Source organism: Sinocyclocheilus grahami, unplaced genomic scaffold (genome assembly GCF_001515645.1).
Source record: "Sinocyclocheilus grahami isolate Dianchi unplaced genomic scaffold, SAMN03320097.WGS_v1.1 scaffold889.1, whole genome shotgun sequence".
NCBI classification, from domain to species: domain Eukaryota; kingdom Metazoa; phylum Chordata; class Actinopteri; order Cypriniformes; family Cyprinidae; genus Sinocyclocheilus; species Sinocyclocheilus grahami.
In genome coordinates this window covers 417,461-440,891 of record NW_015506068.1, presented here as the reverse complement: position 1 = coordinate 440,891, position 23,431 = coordinate 417,461, and the positions used below count along the sequence as shown (strand labels likewise).

At 38.6% G+C, this 23,431-nt stretch overlaps 1 protein-coding gene across 1 annotated transcript; it reads left to right on the top strand.

The window, feature by feature from the left end:
* Positions 1–311: 311 nt before the first annotated feature.
* On the top strand, positions 312–23,071 carry LOC107563798 (pro-neuregulin-3, membrane-bound isoform-like). Its single transcript, XM_016248752.1, has 8 exons — positions 312–346; positions 4,188–4,261; positions 8,451–8,480; positions 11,726–11,828; positions 13,439–13,565; positions 18,649–18,761; positions 19,143–19,331; positions 21,911–23,071. The coding sequence occupies exons 1-8, from the start codon at positions 312–314 to the stop codon at positions 22,581–22,583; spliced, it is 1,344 nt and encodes a 447-aa protein (XP_016104238.1). The 3' UTR covers positions 22,584–23,071.
* The last annotated feature ends 360 nt before the right edge of the window (positions 23,072–23,431 follow it).

Genomic DNA, 23,431 nt, shown 5'->3' with positions numbered 1-23,431 from the left:
AATTGGCTAACGTCCTTCCCAGTCAAGCAAAGAGGGAATACCTTTAGTAAATTTCCAGGAAAAGTACAAAACATTTTTTTTTTAAACTCAGCTCAGATAGACGTGTTTCCCCTGAGTGATCTCACATCTGCTTGTCTTACTCTATACAGGCATTATCAGCCAAGCAGCAGCCGCATGAAAGAATACAAACGTTTCCATGCTGTTAATATTCCTGACTAAACCGAGATGCATCTCGTCCAGCCCCAGGATATTTTCTGGATATTCTGCAACATCGCAAGCTGTGCAGTGACGGGGGTGTTTAAGTTGAAACCATGTCCCCTGGACCTTTTGCTCCCTGCCACCCCAGGTTAGAGCATGTCACTTTTGTTCAGATGTGGCAGCAGCGGTTTGCCTCTGTGAATATCACTTGCGGGGATGTGAAGACGCCTGCTTGTGCCTTGTGGAGGGAGCTGTCACTAAATGAAGGCAAACTTTCTGAGGATACTTCAGGGAGACACAGAGACCTAAAATGGCATGGTTCTTGTTGACATGGTAAACATATGCCACGCACTTGAAGATTAAACGATGGCTGTGGCATGTTTGAGCCCTTCAGCTTTAACAAGTTAAATATGGTTAAATAACTATGTGTCATCAACGCTAGAAAAAGGCTGACACTATAAATTAGCAGAAACCTGTGAATTCCTGGCCTTGTTAGTATTCTGTGATGCCTTCAAGAGGTTAGAATAATGTTAGCATACAATCTATAAAACCTGCAATTTCATTGAAAGCTTCCCTAGGGAAGCATGGCCTGCTTGAAGATATAGCTTCGTCTTTGTGTATCAAGAGAAAACAGTGAAAAACAATATTGACTCAGAGCAAATGTAATTCTGTAATTCCAGTTTCAAGTAAAGAGACGTCCGTCACACAGATAAGGAGGCTGCTGATAAAGCATTTGTGTTTGTCTTAAAGAAATAAGATAAGTGCATTTAATTAGGACTTCAATATGTTCAATACAGCCTCCAGCACTAAAATTTCTATGAAATCTTGATTTGCGTCCTATGATAGCAACCTTCGCCTTAATAACAAGATTGAATTAATAGAAATTTTGCTCTGTACCCATGGGAAAAAAAGTGTATTCAGGAGCAAGCTAACCTGTAATGAGTTGTCAATCAAATGCATTGATTTTTAGAGAGATGCACCTCTGAATCCGTGGAACGATTTTCCTTAGCAGGGCGTTAATGGACTCTGAGGCTTCAGAGATTCTTAGCAACATTTACCATCTCGTTGGAAACAAAGCCCATCGCTCTTATTTTCACATATGTTTTTGTGGTTGCGTCGAATCCAGTGGGCACTAAGCCCACAAACACGACAAGTTACCATGGTGAACGTTACCACAGAGATACAGAACCACGTCTCGTCGGCATGTTGATTCCATCAGTGTCCACCTCTATCCTCCCCTGCAGGGGAGTAGCTAATTAAATAAAATGGCATGATGAATACATCAAAGCGGCTTGATTAAAAAGGAAAGGATTAACCAGAGTTTATATATAAAGACTGAAAGACTGAGGAATGATGGGAAAGACAATATCGCAATTTAACGGAATTACACTTATTGCCCTGACTGCAGAAGGGCCATGTAAATGATATTAAGGAGGATAAGCTTTTAAACACCTCTGAGACAGACTGCCGCTCTCACAGCTTCATTGGATTATCTCGCCATATCTGATAAAAAATTTGATATTCATGCTTTCATTGTAAAGAGACAGGCACTGGCAGTTCAGTTTCGGTGTCTTTGCACATGTGCCGGCTTGCGTCATGATGTGGCGTGTTAGTGAGATGATCCTTGTGAACATATGCGCACTTTCACACCAGATCACACCAACACCAACCTGAACAATCCATTATCACTGACCTAAAAACAACCGCATAATATGATGTGACAAAAAAGCATTTAGTTCCCAGTGACACCTGTGTGACTGTTAGTCTGACAGGAACAGTCTAGTGTTGTGTGAGCAACTGGAAACCAGCCCTCTTTTATTTACCCAACTGTGATCGCCTTTTTATCAGAGTCTCACCGAATAGCACGTGTGTGTGTGTGTGTGTCAGAGCTGTGAAGTCACATGTGAAGATGGCCATCCTCCATATCATCCTCCTTCCATGTGCCCTTCAGACGGTTGCTGATCCTCACGCTGGTGGATAAACTCCACACAAACTGTTTTGTGACACAACGCTGTGCTTCCTCTTATCTCTAACCAGGGCTCTTCCATGACAATACTGTCGTCAGGAGAACTTCCGGTTGAGTGTTTGCGCTTCCGCAAGTAAAAGTTTAGGGGGACTTATCTACTCATGGGTGATTACCATTTTAATAGGTTTATTTTCAAGTCGAGGTTTTGTGGTTTAAAAAGCATGTTAAAAGTAGAAAAACTCTTAGTTTAACAAAGCTCAGGGTAAATGTATGGCTCCTAAAAGAAGATACATTGATTATTTACTGTCTTGCTTGTTTCTATACAGTATTTCATATGTGGGGTTTTATTCATCTACACGCACGTTTGGCCCTGTTAAATGTTAGAATATAAAGTATTTTCACACTCTCTCTAGTTATTTTTCGTAGTTTTTTTTGCCCTGAAATCATGAATGTGTTTAATGTGATGGAAAAGGCAATGGAAATTACATTTTTAAATTTTTGGGGAAAAAATAATAATTTGTCTTGCTAAGGCTAGCTCTCCTAAATACACATAAATAACAATTTGAATGAAAAATATTATTAAAAATTACTAAAATGTAATACCATTTTCATTGTTATGTCATATATTATAGCATTATATATATAAATATACAGATTATTAAATATATATATATATATATATATATATATACAGTATATATAATACATTTTAATTATATTTAATATTATTTCTATTGGGCACAATGCATATAATATTACAATACAAACATTTGTCATATTTCTGCTTTTGACAAAACTTTATTAAGGGTATAATTGATCAGAGTGGTGAAAATGATGGCACGACTGTAGAAGAGACTAAATATTTGAATAATTTTTTTAAATATTAGAATAATTGATTTTCACACAATAATGGATGTGGTTTAGGTTTATTTTATTATTTGCTTAGATTATCATAATTTTATATTAAATAATTCATATTTTTAAGATGGATAGTTTCATAGTTTAATATTGAAAGTCTGAGTCTGGGACAAGGGTAAAAGCTAATAATAAATGGCATTTGACAAGTAGCTAAATTAAATAATGAAGGTATGGTAAAATGTTTCTAAGGCCATTTTTATGCAAAAAAAATTGTAATCTGTTAATTTGAATTGAAGTCAACCCCTGCCCAGAGTTGAAGAAACGCTTGTTGAAGAGGTAGGGAACTGGTCCTTGTTTGTGTGCTGAATTTTATAAGCAAGGTTTGTCTCGCAAACAAACATCCTGAATGGTGAAGTGGGCATCAGTCAATGTCATTCAACAAATAAAATTATTCTGTTGCAATGCCCACTTTCCCCCTCCCTTTCTGCAAACCCAGACAGATACATATGAATATGTATTGGCCGTGTGATAATATAGAAGCCAGGTTTTTCTTAAACAGCACTTTTTTTCGTGTGAGTAAATGATGACTGCGAAAACAACTAAAAGGTGATTAAAAATAAAAGGGTGAACAAAGGACAGCATATAAAAATGTAAACTATCCCTGAAATATACACTAACATCCAAAAGTTTTGGGTGGGTAAGATTTTTTTTATGGTTTTGAAAGAAGTCTCTTATGCTCACCAAGGCTGCATTTATTTTAATAAACATAACTGTAAAAACAGTAATATTGTAAAATATTATTAGAACAGTTTTCTATTTTAATACATTTTAAAATGTAATTTATTCCTATAAATTTTCAGCAGCCATTACTCAATTTTTCTGTGTCACATGATCCTTCAGATAATGTGATCATTTCTTATGATTAGCAATGTGGAAACAGGTGTGCTGCCTAATATTTTCATGGAAATCGTGATTTTTTTTCAGAATTCTCTGATGAACAGAACAGCATTTATTTAGAATAAACGTCTTTTTTTATCAATTTAATGTATCCTTGCTTTAATATGTATATAATTCCAATGTTCCAACTGTTTGTACAATAAAATGAAAACAACCAGGTCATTTATATTTCTATACTGAAATGTTGAACATTCTTCTTCTTTTGCAGGTGTAAAGAGGGTTACCGTGGACTTCGTTGTGACCAGTTTGTCCCGAAGACAGACTCCATCTTATCTGACCCAAGTATGTATTTTTGTCACTGTATGTTTACTTGAAGGTAAAATATGAGGGAATCTATTCTTTCCTGGGCTTAATACATGGACACAGGAAAAATGAATGTCGTTTGAATAAACACAAAGTTATTGAGTTATTTCCTACTAGTATGAACAACACAAAGCCCTTCAGCAACAAAATGCTTCATGATACAGCAAACCAAAGATGAGAGAACGTAATTTACTTCTTGTTTACTTGCTTTGCGCTCTTAGTTTCAGAAGTTTCCTGCCTCTCTAGCATCAGGTGAGTCTCTTAGCCTCCAGGGCTGAGAGTTCTCTGTCATTTTCTCAGAACCGTGTATTGCTTAAGTAGTTAATTATACTTCTCGCTCTAAGTGCTGAAATTGCCATCACCCTACAATGCCACACTCTCATGAAAATCAGAAAGCATTTGCATATGCTATTTTCTCTATGGTAAAGCTGATCTCTAACTCTGCAAGAGCAGAATTTTGTTTAGTGTGACAGATATAGTGCATAACCTGTTCACTTGCATTGTCCTGCTACACAATGTGATTGCAGACTCTAACAAGGCTGAAAGTGGCTACGATATGTTATCAAGTGACTATTTTTCATGAAGAGTACATTTCCCCTGCCATTACTGAAGTCCCTGAATGAAAGTAATTGCTTTGCTAATTTTAGGTCGATGCTAAAGTCATTAGCTATTTCTGTGCCAGATGAGTGTCTCACAGGTTAAAAAAAGGACTGTGGAGCATAAGTAGCCAAAGGGAAGTTCAGTCACTGAAAAAGCTGTCAAAGAAAGATGTTTGCTTTCTTACAGGATGGTATTGGAGAGATTTGTGAAACCTCACAAAGTCTTGATTCATAAACTCTTCTTCCTGTGACTCAACTTTCCAAGAGCTAATATACCGATATGAAAGGAAGTCGAAGCCTAGGAAGGAGAAAGCGGAGAAAAGAGCTGTCTGAATCTGCAACGAGGCTGTTTCTCAGAATGGCTTGTGTTGTATGAATTGTCTAGCTTCTGGGGAGTGATCTTTTACAGCGAGTGAGACGGCAACCTAAACTCCCATTTAGTGCACTTTGAGTTGCTGACCCCACTGAGTAGCTGGTAATGGGATCTTTCTGTAGCCTTTCTGCCAAGGCCCACTTTGTGTCCCTGATACTTCTCTTTCATATCTGATTTTCTCAATGAGAGCATTCATATCCCTGCTATCCATCATGCCCTGAGATGGAGCCCTCATCTTTAGCAGTGCCATCATCTTCTTCACGGATACACCTACACAATCCTGCTGGTATTGCCTCCTCCACCCTCCTGTTGACACCGTTTAGCATTACAGCAATTTTAGGCCAGTGCTGTTGCAAATCTGCTAAATGTGGATGAAGCTTTTAGCATCTGTAGTTTTTGTTTTTTGGGGTTTTTTTCATCCATCTATACAACATTGATAGAGATGAGCCAGTTAATCCAGATCATGCTTGAATTACAATCCATTCCAGCCATGAAAACAAACACAACAGGCTTTGGAGCGGCCCGCATGAGTAGCAATCACAGTGCTCAATTTCTTTTATCTACTATTTTTTCATAACCTATTATGTTTTCAATGTATCTTTATTCCAACCTGTAGAGGCCAATGTTTGTTTTTCCCATTCTTAGTTTGAGCCTGATGTGTATGGCCCAGTGCATCTTTATTCACTTAGCCCACCAAATGAGCCATAAATCACCCCCTGGGGGCGGCTTGGCTTTATCTGCCACCTAGTCTTTTGTCCCCTGAGTTTCTTCACAATCTATCTCTGCTCAACACACTAGCACAAATCATCCGTCGACTGTCGTTTTTGTCTCCATATCGACTACCACATAAGAGATGATCCAAAGAGCCTTGCTTCTGCTTGGCCCCTACCTCCCCCCAGCTCCCTGGCATGAGAAAACACTGTGGGTCAGTGTCTGCAGAAACCCCACTGCTCAATATGAGGACTTTTGACTGCACTGTATGAGAGGTTTTAGAAGTGTAGTTCACCCAAAATTGAAACAATTTTCTCACCTTCATGTTGTTCTAAAGCTGTATGAATTTCTTTCTTCCACAGAACACAAAAGGAGAAAATTAGTTTTTATGTTCTTTTGGGGACAGTTATTTTTAGGCCATAAAAACAATGCATAAAAGTATCATCAAACGTGGTATCGTGCACTATATTCCAATTCATTTTAAAGCCAAATTATAGCTTTTTGCAAAAAACAGAGAAGTGGTGTTGTCTGATTCATGAACAAATCACTCTTTTAAATTTAATCTTTTTGATGAATTGTTTGATTTGGTTCACAAAACTGATGTAAATGATTTGTTCACATCTTACTCATTTGGTTCTCATGTTCTGATTCCGTAATCTGGTTGTAGTGGCTAAAAAAAGGAGTTTGGTTAGTGAAGCCGTTTTCCAAGCTGTGGATAAACCCGGGATTCAGCCGGTGACTCGAGAGACTGATTTCACGACTGGCTTGCTCAGGGGACAGCGGCCCCTCTCATTTAAGTATTTATCTCTCGAGCATTAAGCTATGTAAGTAAGCTGCACAAAGGAGCTTTTGCCTATTGCTCCAACTAACGGAAGGATTAAGGATTTGATTCATTTTTGTAGTTCTTCCACTGAATCTCTGAGTGACTGACCAGCTATCATTCAGTGCGCTGGGTCCCATCTCTCTTCGATGGCGTAAATGTCTCCCAAGGGTGACAGGACAACGGATGGAAGGCTGTGGTTTATGGGAACAGTACATCAGGACCTTGCTGCCAGGATTCGAGGAATGCATGCATATCTGTGCTTAATGACTTTGTGTGTGTGGCTTATGACAGCACAGCGATTATGACTGGATGAATGTGGCAGTTATTGTGGGCAATCAGAGGCAGCCACAGCATGAATGGGCCAAGCAATTCTGGCAGAAGGGATACGAGAGTACCACTGGATCATCGCCTGGCCCTTTTGTCTCACAGAGCTATTGTGGTTTTTTTTTTAAATCTCGCCGTATACCACAAAACACTGTGAATTCAAAAGGTCCAGAGGAGAGACACTGTGCAAAAATCTCGGGTAGGAGTATTACCAACAATTCTGCTTACATTAGCATTTAAAACAACCTTTAAGCGATTCCTCATACTTCATTGTGCCTGCACTATGGTGTGGCTGCCAGTAAACAAGGTTTCTGTCCTTATTCACCATGAATTTAAATCATAAGCAGGAATTGGCAAAAACTACCATTCCTTGCATTCTCATTAAGAACCGCTGCACGACCTCTTTGAAAAGAAAAAAATAGATATTTCGGCTCATTATTTTCTCACAGATCATGTTGAAATTGGCGCATGAATATATGCAAAAATTTAGGCTACATGTGGCGATTCATCATTTGACAGAAGGTTTTCTGTCACTGTGTTTGATTTCTGTTTTTTCCCCTTAAGTATGTCCACTAAAATAATCTTTCTCGGGTAAGTCGCAGTCTATTTAAAAAACTTAGACTACCTCTGTCAGAAAAGCAATTAAGTGTGAGGGTTTCATTTTTATTTAAATGAGATTATATTACAGTGGCGTGAAAAAGGGGACTATTCAAATGAAGAGAGCATGAGTGTTCTTCTCTTTATCAGTACCAGCAGTTCTGAGGCTTCAGTGGAATAGAGGAGAGAGAGAAAGAGAGAGAGTGACTGCATTTACAAAGGCGATTTGCTTGTGCTCTGCTGGAGAAGACTCCCTTAAAGAGGAGGTATATTGGTTGAAGCTTTCGGATGAATTAATAAAATTTTGGAACTAAAAAAGACAATTATAAGCATCTCCTGGGCATTACAGTTGACAAAGAGGCATTTCTAACGCCTGTCTCTGACAAAATCCAGCTTCTCTTGGGGAGCATGTCTTTTCTACAGGCAACTAACAGGCCTTTATGTGCTTTATATTATAAACTGCTTCTCCCTCTTCAATATTGTGGTTGCTTGTATCTTGGGTAATCAAGAGAAAGCTATTTTTGTTGCTGAAACGATGCCACTACAGAAGCTTTTCTCTTTCTGAACAATGAGCAGTTTTAGTTGACACAAAACTCGCTGGCTTTTTATTCACTGTTATTATCTGGGTGATTTAATATGTCTTGTGTTTGTGGAAATCTGTATGATAACATCTCTCTCCTTGTTTCTGTCTTTCTCTCCGTCTGTTTAACCACTTTTCTCTTTTTTTATTACTCCCTTAAGCAGCAGATGAGCTGGGCATTGAGTTTATGGGTAAGAAATTGTATTTTTATTATTATTATTATTATTTCTTTAACCCCTTTTCTTTTCTCCCTCATTAACATGTGCTCAGTAGTAGTTGATATGAAATTCTTCAGGAAAATTCTGTATTGTGACATGCTGTACTCCATCTAATATATATAATTATATTATATTATATTTTAGCATATTTTATTTTTATATCATTCACTATAACTGTTCTATATACTTTTAAAGATTTTGTGACCACATTTGAATTAAGAAACTTGAATTGAGATGCATTCTTCGCACTGCAAATCCATTTAAATTGTAAAAAAAAACTGATTATAAATGGTTAAAAAAATTTAAGACGGGCTCTTTCCTATATAAGTTCCTATAAATTTAAATCTAGCATCTTGATGATGTTTGCAAAAATAAACACCCACAGGCTTCTCCTCTCTTTCTTGACTAGCATTAATGTATACAAACACACACGATGCTCCCTGTTCCTCACAAAAGCCTAATGTTCTTGGGTTTCCATGGAAACAGAACAAAAGAAATGTATTGTAAAGGCACAGGGCAGCATCTGTGTGGGTGATGTGGTCTGTGTGGCTTGTGCACATACATGTGTCTGCTTGCGTTTGTCTGCGAGTGTTGCTATGTGTGTCACTGTTAATTACAGCAAAGCCCCGAGGTGTGCAACTTGCTGAGGTGGCATGTTGCATAGCAAGTCTCTGGGGATGAGAAAAATCACACAGCCAAGTGCTAAAGAGATGCCTTTACCCTGACAAACCACAGTATCCACAGACTTAAAGTAGTGTCGACAAACAGAAGCCCAAAAAACTGCTGTGAAAATGAATTTTCCACAGGCTTTCTCCCCTTCTGCATCCACACCCCCTACCCGACCGTCCTTTCTCATGTGCCTAACAACTGAAAGCATTTCTTTAAGTGAACGAGTGATTCCTGTGAAGTTTTCCATTAGTCGTGCTTCACACGCTCGCCTCAAGATTTTCTCAAAAACTGTCAGAGAAGGAGAGATAGTTAAAGTGGAACTGATATGCATTTCTGCTTCTCGGAAATGACTGCCTCGGTGATTTTAATCTGGATGGTGAGCGAGTCCAGTTGTGGCCATTGCGAAGCGTTTTCCATGAGAGAGAGAGATGGGAGGGGGGTGTTGAGTGCACATGTGCATGAATGGTCAGCTCTGTGCATTTGTGGCATGAGAGAGCATTTCAGTCACGGGCGTGTGTTTGTGAGGGAGTCTAGCCATCTCTTTGCAGAGGCTCTCCACCAAACCAGGGCTCAATGTCCTGTGAGAACCAGTGTTCAGTCTCTGCTATCCCACTAGCTGTTCTTGGTTTTCCACAGACATGATGCTAGACTGTTTTGGATGGTCATTTTCTGCTCCTGTACACAAAGATAGGTCTATATAGATTATTTACTGATTCTGGTGTACTAGAACTAGCTTTGAAGAACAAAGCTCAGACCTGAATCCCTTTGAACACTTTACAATGAATTGAATCGCAGGATATGAGTCACACAGCAAATCTCAACATTGATGTTCTGACATCGAGTGGAACTTCTCCCAGATGAATATAAGTTGTTAGGGAGGATCAACTCCTTACTAATCAGGGTTATGATAATTTAGATGTGAATTGAGAATGCTTTTTTCAAATCCAATACATGAAAGTTTCATTTATAACCAGAAAAGCAAGATTTGGTCGAGTCAACTGTGAACGATGGATTGACAGTGCTTTATTTGAAAGTTTACAATTTCTTGACGTCAGAAGGTTTTATAGGCTCTATAGACAGACAAGCAATAGTTTTCATTTCATGGACCAAGATGGAAAAACACTTCCCTGTTATTAAAAAAAAAAAAAAAAGGAATTCAGTAAATTCCACTTCCTGTAAGGGCTGGTCGATATAGCTAAAATATCGTATAGTTCGTTTAGTACTATTCATATAGTTCGGTATTGATAATTATTGAAATTTTTTTATAACCTTTTTTAAAACAAAAAGCAATAGAATTTTTTTATTTATTTAACCACTGTATTTATAATTAAGACAATTTATTGAGACAAACAACAAATATTTTTTTGTTTTAACAATCAAACACAATAAAAATTAAACAAATATCTAATTTCTAATGTTTTATATGCAGATTAAATAGGCCTTTATTGTACAGGTCTAATTGACTCCCGAGGCCACAGGAGGGCGCAATGAACAAAATAATGCAGCACATTTAAATTGTCAACACAAGGAAGCAACTCTATAAAAATGTGCATTACATCTAAATTAACTCATAAAAATCAAATATAATTTCGTAAATTGCATAAACAATTATGAACAAAACAGCATCATGTATTTATGCATTGCTTAATCCAAAGAGCCGAAGCATTTAAAAACATATGAGACGCAGTGAAAAGGAATAAACCTCTACAAATTCGTGACGTGTTTTCTAAAAGTTTAAACTGTTTTAACTTTGCATGGCTTTCTACACATCTCTTCTGTGAGACGTGAGTGCAGCGATCATATTTGTCCGTCTAAAAAATGCGCTGTAGATGCGTTCTGTGTGAATGTCTTGGTTTTGGTTTTAACCCATTCAAGATCTTCTCCGCATTGAGCTTCTATATGTCTCAAATATTTGGAATGAATAACGCAGCGGTGCATCTCGTGGGCTAGACTAACAAAACATTAAAATGCAACAACGTCACTTACATCCTTATCACCGCATCTCACGTGCAACTGATGACGCTCCCTGATGCACACCTAACATTCAAATGAAAATGTTTATTTTAAATTCGACTAATATTCATTCTTTATTCACAATCTCCTCATCACAGGTAGGCACAGCACTCATTTCAGCATGTGTTCCTGTTTGTGTGTGCTGTCTGCGTCACTCATAGTACGTGCCAATATCGTGACCTATATCGAACAATTTTTCTATCGATATCGAAGGTGTACCGTCGATAAATATCGATACTATTTTATCGCCCAGGCCTATGCCCTGTAATTCAAATACAGTTCAGTAGTACTGGTTGCCCATGAACCGATCATTAGGCCGATTCTTCAAGCCTGCCTGACCTCTGACACAAATGAATGTCTAGCTGACAGCTCCCTGCATGTTGCACTGCTGTCTGTCTATTATTGTGGCATTTAATTTTTTTTACAACCTATAAGAGCCAATTAGCTACACAAGATTATTTTGTTCAATCAAGACTGGCATAGTGATGACTGTGAATAAAGCCTGAAGTGTGTTACTGTATTGTCTGTCTTTTCAGAGAGTGCAGAAACCTATCAGAGACAGATATTGTCCATCTTCAGCATAGCCATGGGGATCAGCCTGCTGGGAGTGGCTTGCATGGCTCTTTACTGCAAAAACAAGTGAGTCCCAATCATCCTTGGAATTTGGAATAACATTGTTTCAACATAAGTCTGAGTGTATTTGGTTTTTGAAGGTAATATAAATAATAACAAATAAAAAGACAATCAAAAATTAATTAAAATTGCAATTCATACATACAATGGCTTGTGCCTCTTCTATGATTTTAAAAACAAAATTCTTGAAAAGAAAACATTTAGTAGTTTGGCATAATCTTTTATTGTTGTTTCTTAGAAAATAAATATTTTAACAAAACTACTTCACTGCTTATTAATATTTGAAAAGCTGTTTTCTTTGGTCTCGCGTGCCAAGGTCTCATGAAATATCGAAATAATTTCAACATTTTTGTGACAAGGGAAGGTCTGTAAAATGTAATATGATGCAACTCCCCAAAAACAATATTTGTAGTGTGAAAAAAAAAGTTTTCTTTAAAGGGGTCATATGATGCGATTTTAAGTTTTCCTTTCTCTTTGGAGTGTTACAAGCTGATTGTGCATAGATAAGATCCCTGAAGTTGCAAAGACTAAAGTCTCAAAACCAAAGAGATATTCTTTATCAAAGTTAAGACTCTGCCACGCCCCCTAAAACGGCTCGTTCTAACACGCCCCCACATATCTACCTCACTATGTGGAAATATTTGCATAATGCGGCCCAAATGTGCACGCAAAGAAAGAAGGCGTGGTTTCAGGAACAGCAGTTAGTGTTGATGCAGCATGTCAGGGAGACGCTGTGTGTTTCTAGGCGAACGCAAAAGCACTTTATTTGGCCTTCCGAAAGTAGATGCATTTAGGAATCTTTAAGATCACTTACAACAGAACAGCAATGCATTTTATGGACGACCGTTTTGTGAACCTGGGAGAGGAGGTAATTCTGACTTTGCTATGACAATCTGGCGCTTCTGAATCAGCTACTGTTTTGTTATTAGTTTAAGTATTTGCTATTGACTGTTCAAATGTGGAGTTTTGTGCGCCGTGTGTGTGTGTGAGAGAGAGAGAGAGAGAGAGAGACAGGGTCACAACCGTCTTAACCGCAGCTTGTGTAATGCAAACACATACAAGCTTCATCACTGTGTTTGTCACGCGACTCTGTTCCCCTTTCGGGCTCTGTCTTTACATTTATTTTGAAAGATGAAGCTCGCGATTATGGTAAGGGGCGTTACATTTCCGACGCGTGCTTGTGGTGTTCGGCCAATCACAATGCACTGGGTCAGCTGGCCAATCAGAGCAGACTGCGCTTGTTGGAAGGAGGGACTTTGTAGAAAACGAAGCGTTTGAGAGAGGCGGGGGATAGAGGACCTACAATAATGTACAGTATTTGAAAAATAATGTGTTTTTTGAACATTAAACCATGTCAACATATTCTGATACACCAAATACACAAAATAATGATCTTTAAAAAAGCATCATATGACCCCTTTAAAACATTTTTTAAAGTAATGTGTACACTCATGTTTTAAGACATAATGAATATTTTTTAAATCATACAAAACCAACATGAATATAAAAAGTACATTTGTAAAAATTTGTCGCAAACTAAACTAGATTGTTGCTTTTCTGAGTCTCATTACAGAAAATTACATTTTGTGGTTTAAAAATGTGTTAACACTTTGCAGGAGACAAAGAGAGAAGCACCGAGCCCATCTGACTGAAATTCGCAACTTGAGGGACTGTACTATCAATACCTCGGGTCTCATGTCTAAATCCAGCCCCAGAATGGAGAGCACCCTCCAGCTTCAAAAGGTGACGTCTCGCAGCTGCTGTTTGTATATGTCCAAGAGAGCCAATTTGCAAGAAGTCCCCATTTGTGCTGACAATGCACATAATGTTCACTTGTCCAAAAAAACCCTACACCCATGCGTATACCAAATATATACGTGTACAGTTGGAAATCAAGTCACCCACATTTGCTGTTATGGATATTCAAATAAAGTCCCCTGTGCATAACAGTCACCAGTAATGAATACAATTGGCCAGCAGGCAGTTTGAGGAATGATGCCTTCCACAGCTTTACTGCTTTCCCACCTGCTCCGAAGATCCCTCAAGCTGACAGAAATAACACTGCATGCAGCTTGGGGAGTAAACACTGCATCTATCTGATGCAACAGTCAAAGGCAGCCAGCCACCTAGCTGATGAAGAACTGGATGAATAGAGTTACATTATCCAAACTGGAAAATCAGTCTCTCTCTGCTGCCACTTGGCGGTTCATTCTCATCCCATACACAAATGTTGATGGCTCATGTTCCAATGTGTGTCATCAGGTCCAATGAGAGTGATCAATCAAGCTTAAATTATTCCCAATGGTTTACATTTACATTTCTTTACAGATGCTTTAATACCAAAATCATTTATATGAAAATGCATATAGTGTGTAAATGACACAGGGTGCAGTATATCAGATCAGTGTCTCTTGCTAATCCAATTATGCACAGCAAACCTTTAATTGGACTTCTTATATAATCGTCACCAATATCTGCTGAGTTAGTAGCAGACGACTATAAAATTAATTTAAGAAGAAGCTGAGAGGGAGAGCTCCAATCTTTTGTTCAGACTTCACTTGAATTTTGCATGTTTCAACCCTCCTTCAGAATTTTTTTTACAATTACAGCGGCAAGCAAAGCTTCTGTTCTGCTTCTCTTCCTCTGAGTTTTCTCACCCTGCTGAGGCGATGAAAGGGTGGTCAGAAATAATCCAATTTTCTTGTTGGAGAGAAGAACAATGCTAACAGGTCCCCAAGGAAGCAGCAGTGTTAGATGGACATGCTTTTTCAGCTGTAAGGCCCCAAACTACTTTAGAGTCAAACTCAATCGTTTTAACGATGTTCCACGAGACAGGCAGAGGGAGGGAGATTTCACTAACTGGAATAACTGCATTATCTGTCTTTTCCAGCTCTAGCAACATTTGGGGCGAGTGGGGGTCTTGGGTTACTTATTGCTAGCTGTTCTTGGATAGCTGGGTTGTTGTTAGATAATAGCTTTGATTTTAAGAGGGGACTTTAAAAAATAGTTTAGGAATGAATTAATGTTATCTTGTCTGAGATTAATTCCTGACTGGGGAAGTCGAAAGGAAGAATAATCAGAGTGTGTCTCTGCAGTTTAATCTGCAGTTTAAATCTGCAAAACTTTAAATTTAAATTTAAAACTTTAATCTGCAGTTTAAATGTAAAGTCTAATTAAAGTGGCTTTCCCTCACTGAGGGACCTGTATATCACTGAGTGAACATTTCTATGTGGCGTCTCTTCAGAACTTCATGATCCATTTATTTTGTCTTTGGCCTGTGTGTGTGTTCCTACATTTATCTGTCTGTACAAGTGAGGGGAAGTGAGATGACATGCTGTACAACACTAAGAAAACACAAGTGCAATCATAGGTGTCATTTACGGCTGGTCGTGTCCACACCACTTCATGAAATGGCTTGCAGCAGCGATGTATATAATACAGAGGAAGCATCTCTAATTGCTGAGCAAGAGTTTTCATTTTGTTAGTGTGTGTTATAACGAGTGGCAATCCGGCACTGGAATTAGATTTTAATGTTTTGCTGAGTGGTTGTTGTGGTTGTCATCATTGACAGTGTTCACATGGCTCCCAGATGCACGCAGCTCGCTATCCGTTCTAGTTAAGTCATGAAACAAAATCAAACAAATGTGTTCCCATTACTATTCAAAAGTGAAAGAAAGAGTGAATATTTTTATTTATTCAGTAAGGACGCATTAGATTGATCAAAAGCAGAGGCGGACAAAGTACTCAACTCCATTACTTGAGTGAAAGTACAGATACTGCTGGTCAAATATTACTCCATTACAAGTAAAAGTTGTAAAGACAGATTTTTACTTAAGTCAAAGTACAGAAGTACTTGCTTTTAAAAGTACTTAAGTACCAAAAGTAAATTTCCTTTTTTATGTCAATGCACTGTTTTATTGTTGTACGTAGTATTTGCAATACCTCTGAAGCAACTTACAATACATTACACCTACTGAATACACTGACTAGCTTGTAGTATCTTTGTAATAAAGAGCTTTTAGAATGTTAAAAACCCTAGTGGGAAAAACTAAACAAAACAACAACAAAAAAATTATTATTTAACACCCCTACCCACCCCCACAAAAGCAGGATGGTAGTGATCTCACACAGCTCTGACAGTGTGTGCACACATCTCCATGTAGCCATTCATCCACATTTGAACAGAGTGGACAGTGAAATCCTGTAAATACAGAGTGATAAGGAAGAAAAAAAATCTAACCTGCTATAAAACCCATCAACACAACTGTAGCTGTATAACTTTACAACAGCAACACTGCTTTAATAAAAAAGCAAAACAGCAAGACTTATTTGACATCAAAACAAACATTTGAAAATGCTGTCTAATCGCTCTCGCTGTACTTTGATGTCACACACAGAACAGTCTGTGCAGTTCTGCTTCAGTCAAACACCTTTTGTGTTTTATTAGATGCACAACAGTTCTTCTGTGGCTTTATAGGTAATATTTTCACGTACACAATTTAGCAAAATCAGACAATATTGTTTCTAATATATACCACAATATTAACTTCTTATTATTGAATTGTTGTAAATAAATATCACATTTGCAACTGGTCAGTGTTCAAAAAATGCTGGGAAATCTCTTCATGTAGCCCTTCAAGAGTGATTACTGATAAACTGTCTGAAAAAAAGAAAGTCACGTTTTAGGGAAGAAAAAAAAAATCACCTACTGACTTTCAAAGCTGCTACTTACGACTTTCTACTTCGAGGACCTTGATAGAAATGTAGTGGAGTGAAAAGTACAATATTTGTCTTTCAAATGTAGAAGTTAAAGTCATAAGTTCCCAGAAAAAATAATACTCAAGTAAAGTACAGAGACTCAAAAAGTGTACTTAAGTACAATACTCAAGTAAATGTACTTAGTTACTGTCCGCCTCTGATCAAAAGTGACAGTGAAGATATTTATAATGTTACAAAATATTTATATTTCAAATAAATTATCTTTCAGCAAAGATTCCAAAAAAACATGTATCATGGTTTTCACACAAATATTAAGTAGCACAACTGTTTTCAACCATGATAATTATATGAAATGTTTCTTACGCAACAAATCAGCATATTAGAATGATTTCTGAATGATCATGTGACACAGGTGTAATGGCTGCTAAAAATTCAGCTTTGCCATCACAGGAGTGAATGACATTTTAAAATGTATTAAAATGCATTTTAATTGGTAATTATATTTCACATTATGATTGTTTGTACTGTATTTTTGATCAAATAAATGCAGCCTTGGTGAGCATAAAAAGCTTCTTTCAGAAACATTTTAAAAATTGTATCGACCCAAGACTTCTGAATGATATTTTACATCCCCTGCAGCTGTAACGGGACCGACGAGGCGTGAGGATCCATGTTCAAGCTTTTATTAAGAGACGTGGTTTTAACAGGCATGGGTCAGACAATGGCAAACGGGTATATCGAAGGCAAGGCAAGAGATAAATCCAGGTAGAAGGCAAAGGTCCAAGCAGGGGCAAACAGAGTCAGAAACAGCAAGCAAAGGGTTAATCCAAGAGCCGTGGTGTGAATCAGAGACCAGGTAAACAGACAAGGCAAGACTAATACTAGACTAAGAAAACTTAAACAGGCTCGGTAAGGTAGCTATCCGCTAAACAGGGATACACGCAAAAAATACAAGAGACTAAAACAGAAAACACGGAATGGCTCAGTAAGGCAGCTAACACTTGGGGAGTGAAAAATGCAGAACAATACTTGGCAGTGAGAGAGAGGAAGTCCATGGCTTAAGTAGCATGTCTGATTGGATACAGCTGTGTGTGTGTGTGTGTGAGATCAGTGCATTCAGCTGTGTGCGTGTAATCAGTGCAATGGTTGATGGGAAATGCAGTCCAGGGTGATGTGTAACAGTCTGTGTGGTGTGAGAGTCAATGTAATGGGAGAATGACCTCTAGTGGCAATCGGCCTGAAGCCCACAGACCAGATTCGTGACAGCAGTTCAGCTGCAATTTAAATTAATTTAAATAAGTTATATTAGGATGGACCCTGAACCAAATGTGAAAAGTCTTGCTGGACCAACAAGCCATATTCAGGCCTCAATTGCTGTTTTATGCATTAATTTACTGACCTACAAAATCACAGCCCGACAGTAGCAGATATAGGAATGAAGCTGTCGAATTAAATGTCACAGAATTATTCAAGTATGTGAACTTGGTTAGAAAGAGTGATTTCTCCCTCAACCCAGTGTGTAATTATAGTTTATCAAATCAATGTGCTATTGAAATGGTTTTTTAAATGATTTTATGGACATTTCTAATCGCAATTTTATGCTCACATTTCAAATTTGACTAGGGTATGAACAAATGCTTTACAGAGCTGATCTGTTTAATCAAAAATATCACTTGAAATAGATTTTGCATATCCTAATTAATGTTCAGGTTTAATTTCACTCAACTAACTCATCTCACTCTCACTTTGGTTACGAACACCCATGAGACATTCACACATGGATGGAAATGACATGTCGGAGTTTATCCCCTGCATTCCTTTTAGGCCATAAAACCAGTGATATCAGCATTGGTTACCATGGAACCAGAGGCCTGTTCTGCTTTTCTGAGGTGTTAGGTGCATTTCGGGGGAAGGGTCCATAGACCCTCGTAATTGGCCATTTGGTTAGGTGATGGGGAGTTCGATATTATTTGTTAAATATAACAAAAAGTTGTGTGTCTGATTGGTCCAAATGCTACATCAGTGAGGTCATATATAGTGAGGTCATCCACTATATAGTTTTGTTCGTCTGCAATAATATCTTTTATTTCCCTGTTTGTCTCTACAGAGCAGAAGAGCCCATGGTTTCTCCTCTCCACAGGCGGCCAACATAGTTCTCAGCAGCTCTAAAGTTTCCCTACCAAATCATAATCGCAGTCTCTCCATGGGGAAGCGCTGCAGGTACTTTCCCAGAGCTTCACATCTATTGTAAAACTTCTGACACTCTGTCCCTCTCCACAGAAGTGAAAGCAACGGAGGAAGAAATTTAATCAGCTTTCAATATGGCACCATATGGTAACGTCAAAAATGAAACACTTAAAAGAATTATAATAATTGTAATTGGTAGCAACCATGATAATTAGCATTTCCAAATAATTTTTTCCACAATAGTAATTTACTAGCATTGATTTATAGAAAGAATCTAACAACAGGGCCTGAATTAATTATCTTGAATTCTAGCATTGGAGCCATGTGCTAACCTAAAGCTGTCTCTTATAAAATCTTTGAAAAAAATCTTCGATCTTTGTCTCCTCACTTCGGAAGCTTTTTCTGTTTCTACAGAAGCTGCTCCTTCTCCTCAAGCCCCACCCTAAAACACAAGGTAACCAATTATCGAGCTGTCTCAAAGTGGACTCCGCCCATCTCTAGAGCAGGCCATCATCTCAGTGGAGGGTCTCGAGATTCTCTTCATTCCTATAAACATCTCCAGGAAGTGGAGGTCAATAAGGTGATACCACAATCTTTGAAAAGGTGAGCAATAAAATGCAACAAATTGCAATGATTTCTCTTTTTTTCCCCAAGATCTAACTATAGCACTTCTCACACTTCTTAAAGGGGTCCTATTATGCTTTTTCACTTTTTCAACTTTAGTTAGTCTGTAATGTTGCTGTTTGAGCATAAAAAAAGATCTGCAAAGTTACAAAGTTCAAAGTCCACTTCAAAAGGAGATTTTTATTTAATAGAAATCACTTTTCAAAAACTACAACGAACGATTCGTTTGGACTACAACGCACATTTTCCGGGATTTGTGATATTACAAATATCGACGAATGGAACGAGACCTGGTTGAGCTGCACTAGAGAAGGCAACAAGTGATATCACTATGTCGGAGACACGCTAGCTTTCCCAAGGCATACGAACTTAAAGTGGTTACAATCATCCGGGTTTAAGTCGCGCTCAAATTGATTTGATTTTGATGCAATATTTACACTGAAGCTCGCAGGCGGCTATGGTAAGGGGCATGACATTTCCGGACCAGGTGCCGAGTGCTGCCAATCACAACACATTTCGTATTTCAGAAGGCGGGCTTTCATTTGATACAGGAACTATTTGAGCCATTCATGCCAGACTGGGGAGAGAGGTGTTATAATAATGTAAAATATGTGAAAAATAATGTGTTTTTCGAACGACCTAGTATGAGAGCCTGTTCTAGTACACCCCCAAAACAAAATCAAGACTTTTGTAAAAGAGCATAATAGGACCCCTTGAAACACTTCACATGTTTAAAGGGTTAGTTCACCCAAAAATGAAAATTATAAATTATAAATAAAAAACCTGTATATGTTAAGGTTAAAGACCATAATCGCTGAATTATTTTGTATAGAACTGGTCTAGAGCCAGATCCGGAGTCAAATTAGATTTCCAAGGAACATACCATATTGATTCAGAGAGTGAAACTGGATTTCATTGACAGGGCCCATGGCAGGAATAATGTCCTTCAGTTAAGTAGGGTGTATGTGTGCAAGTAGCACTTACTCTTGAATTTTCAAGCAATGTTCTCATTACCATGCCAACTTGATCCAGCTTCATAGTGACTTGTAAACTCTGCTCTCTGCCAAACTCTCTCTATTTGACCTATTTCCATAATTTACATTCTTAAACAGTGCAGCTTTGAGCTTGGAGACTCATTTAAGGGCTGTGATCAAGCACATATGTGCTAACACGCTTACACACTTCTTTTTCCCAGTGTGTCAGCAGCAGGGCTCTGTGTTTTTGTAAAGTCTGCTAGCTTGACTTTTGTTTAATTAATTTAAGCTCATGTCTGAAAGCACAACCAATGGGTTACACTCTATAGGGGTCCGCAATATTTAGCTATTGTTATTATTGTTCATGATTAATTAAATATTGATAAGCCTCTCTGAACCTTTCTCAGGCCAGTCTTGGCCGGCCCAAAGAAAGACAGACTGGGGCTGAACTGACCTATTTCTAGACTTAACAGCTTTAAAACACCAACACCATCCCTGAACCTCTCTCTTGTTGCCATGGAGACACCCTCCAGTCTAATAGAGAAAAAAAGAAGTGAGGAAAGGGGAGAAAGAGAGAGAGATGGGCATGCAGAGCTTGCTTATCCCCCTCACTATGACAGCAGGACCCCCACAGAATGTTGTCGGTTTTATGAAAAAAAAAAAAAAAAAAGCTCTGCACATATTTATCTGTCAGAGATGAAATATGGATTGAAACTGTGTGTGCCATTGGTGCGGTTATATTTAGATATTGTTTTGATTTGCTGCTATCTGCCGGATTAACCTGCAGCTAGAATACACTTTTAATACCCATGTATTGTGTTATATTATTTAAGCCCTGTTATTTAACAGTCTTTGATGTCAGACAATAACTCGTTAGATGAGCTGGGGTTTCTGGGAAGTGACAAAACCTAGCATTTTTGTCTGAAGCTTTTATATTCCCTTTTTACCAGAAGCAAAAATGATTTGGTGCTCTTGCAAAGCTGCATTTAAATGTCATCATGTCAAGGTTTAGATAAGAGGGTGATAACTGTGCCAGTTTGAGAACCCACAATATTTCCTATGATTTTACATCTGACAAACCCTAGATAACCCGCCTGGGTCACGTCGCAAGATCTGAGTGTTACACCACGGCAGTCTCCCAGCAAAATACCAAAATATTTTTTGGTTTGTCACCACAAGGTGTGCTGGATTCGATAAGCAGTCCCCTCCTGCAGATCAAAACCACAGCTAAATGAAGTAGCGTGGCCTTCATAAACTCATAGGTCTGGGTGAAGAATACACAAGCTTTGATGGGAATGGATTCAATCTTTTACAAAGTCATCAGAAGAGAGAACGAGCTCAGCGTTAACATTTATGCTACCACAGGCTCACAGCCCAAGCTGCGGATTGTACATAATTACACTGAGATTCAAAATTCCCACCACCTCGAAATAATTTTATCACTACTGTGATTGTTTTTTTGTTATAAAATTGTTTTCATTACATTCTCTGTGGCCAAGTGATTTCTTTCATGTGTAACAGACAAAATGAATGTAATGGATAATGAGATGTAAGCACTAATTCCCTCGGTTTCTCATCCTCTAGGTGCCAGTCTCACTCGGACAGCAATCAACAAAGCCGTTGCAATTTGAATATGCAAATTATGCTCTCCACCCATTCCAAAGGAAAGATGGGCTACACCGATGTTCCGTGCACTCGTCTCGACCAGGGAACGACCTTTCCTCCCCCTTCTTTCCGAGCCCACTCCGTACCCATTATCCCCTCCGTTCAGGGACCTGATTTTGGGGAGGGGGGCGGGAACAAGCTGCATAATGGGGGTAGGGGATCTTCCAGCTACAACCTAATCAATCCTGAGACTGAGGCGGAGTCAGTGGCAAATTCCAGCCGATCACTTGCCAGCTCCTCTGTGGTGGTGCAGGATCCACAGACACTCACCTGCTCCGAGTCTGCACTGATGTCAAGGGGCCAAATCAAACACAAAAGCCTTGTTACCTACACAACAGCCTTGGGATCAGGTACAAGCTCCAGGAGAGCAAAGACCGTCATTTCTATGACCGTACTTGGATCGGGGGTGAAAACCACACAGTACGCCGCCAGCCTGCTGTCTAAGACTACCGGAGGACAGGAGGGTCGGTCTGCTTTCGGGGAAGGACAGCAGGATGATGGTTTACAAACCCCATTTGTGGGGGACGAAAAAGACAGCTTATTTTCTGATGGGGTTAGAGGTGTGGCCCGCCTCACAAATCCCACAAGCTGATTGGATAAATGCAAAGATTGCTTTGGAAACTTCATGTTGGTGTGGATGGGGCAGGAACGTACCCGCTTCTGCAAGATACTTACTTTTGGAACTATTTTACTGCATTGTGAAGAACAACTACTGACAACCGAATTTAAAACACTGACTTACTGACGACAATGTGAATAGATGTGAGAATGAAGACTTTGGTGGGATATTGATCTAAAGAGGTACTGAAGAGGATTTATATGCCACTATTTAACAAAAGCTTCAATTTAGAAACCAAATAGTGTGTCATCTCAATGTTGTTTCTCTACTGTAAAGAAGAAAAAATATAATAGATGTCAAAACTATATGTATGTCATATATTCCATGTATATGACATACCGAGTGACGAAAATAAAGATGCAAAACATGGTAATGCAGAAGCTTTTTTTCCAATAACTGCTGTTCTATAATCTCAGCCCAGCTTTGTCTTTTTGTCTGTTTTGCTTGAGGTCTTGAGAAGAAAACGGCCGTTTCTGAATAAAATCTGAATGTCACCCTGTCATTTGATCAGAGAGTATCTGCCCGTAACCGTGCGATCGATTTTGTGCATCTCACACCTTCTGTTTTTAACAGAGAGCTCGCTGAGCGCCGCAGCCAGGTATCTGCAACCATCGCCTGAAATGATCCAACGAACGTGCTGAATGGAGAGAAACCGGCAGAGTCACCATCGGTCTCCATGGCAATAGAGTCGGATGCGGCAGCCTCTCTATCCAACAAGACCATCAACGGATTTAATCATTTACTTGTTTATCTCCTGTGAAAGTAGCTATTGCTAATTAAGCCCAGACTCATTATTTTGCATCAGCTATTTTGAAACCGCA

What these genes read in the sequence shown, in the direction of transcription:
- LOC107563798 (XM_016248752.1), top strand. Translation starts at nt 312, where the DNA reads ATGTCCCCTGGACCTTTTGCTCCCTGCCACCCCAG. An exon ending in GCTCTTTACTGCAAAAACAA is followed by an intron (nt 11,829 to 13,438) that starts GTGAGTCCCAAT and finishes AACACTTTGCAG; the next exon opens with GAGACAAAGAGAGAAGCACC. An exon ending in GCACCCTCCAGCTTCAAAAG is followed by an intron (nt 13,566 to 18,648) that starts GTGACGTCTCGC and finishes TTGTCTCTACAG; the next exon opens with AGCAGAAGAGCCCATGGTTT.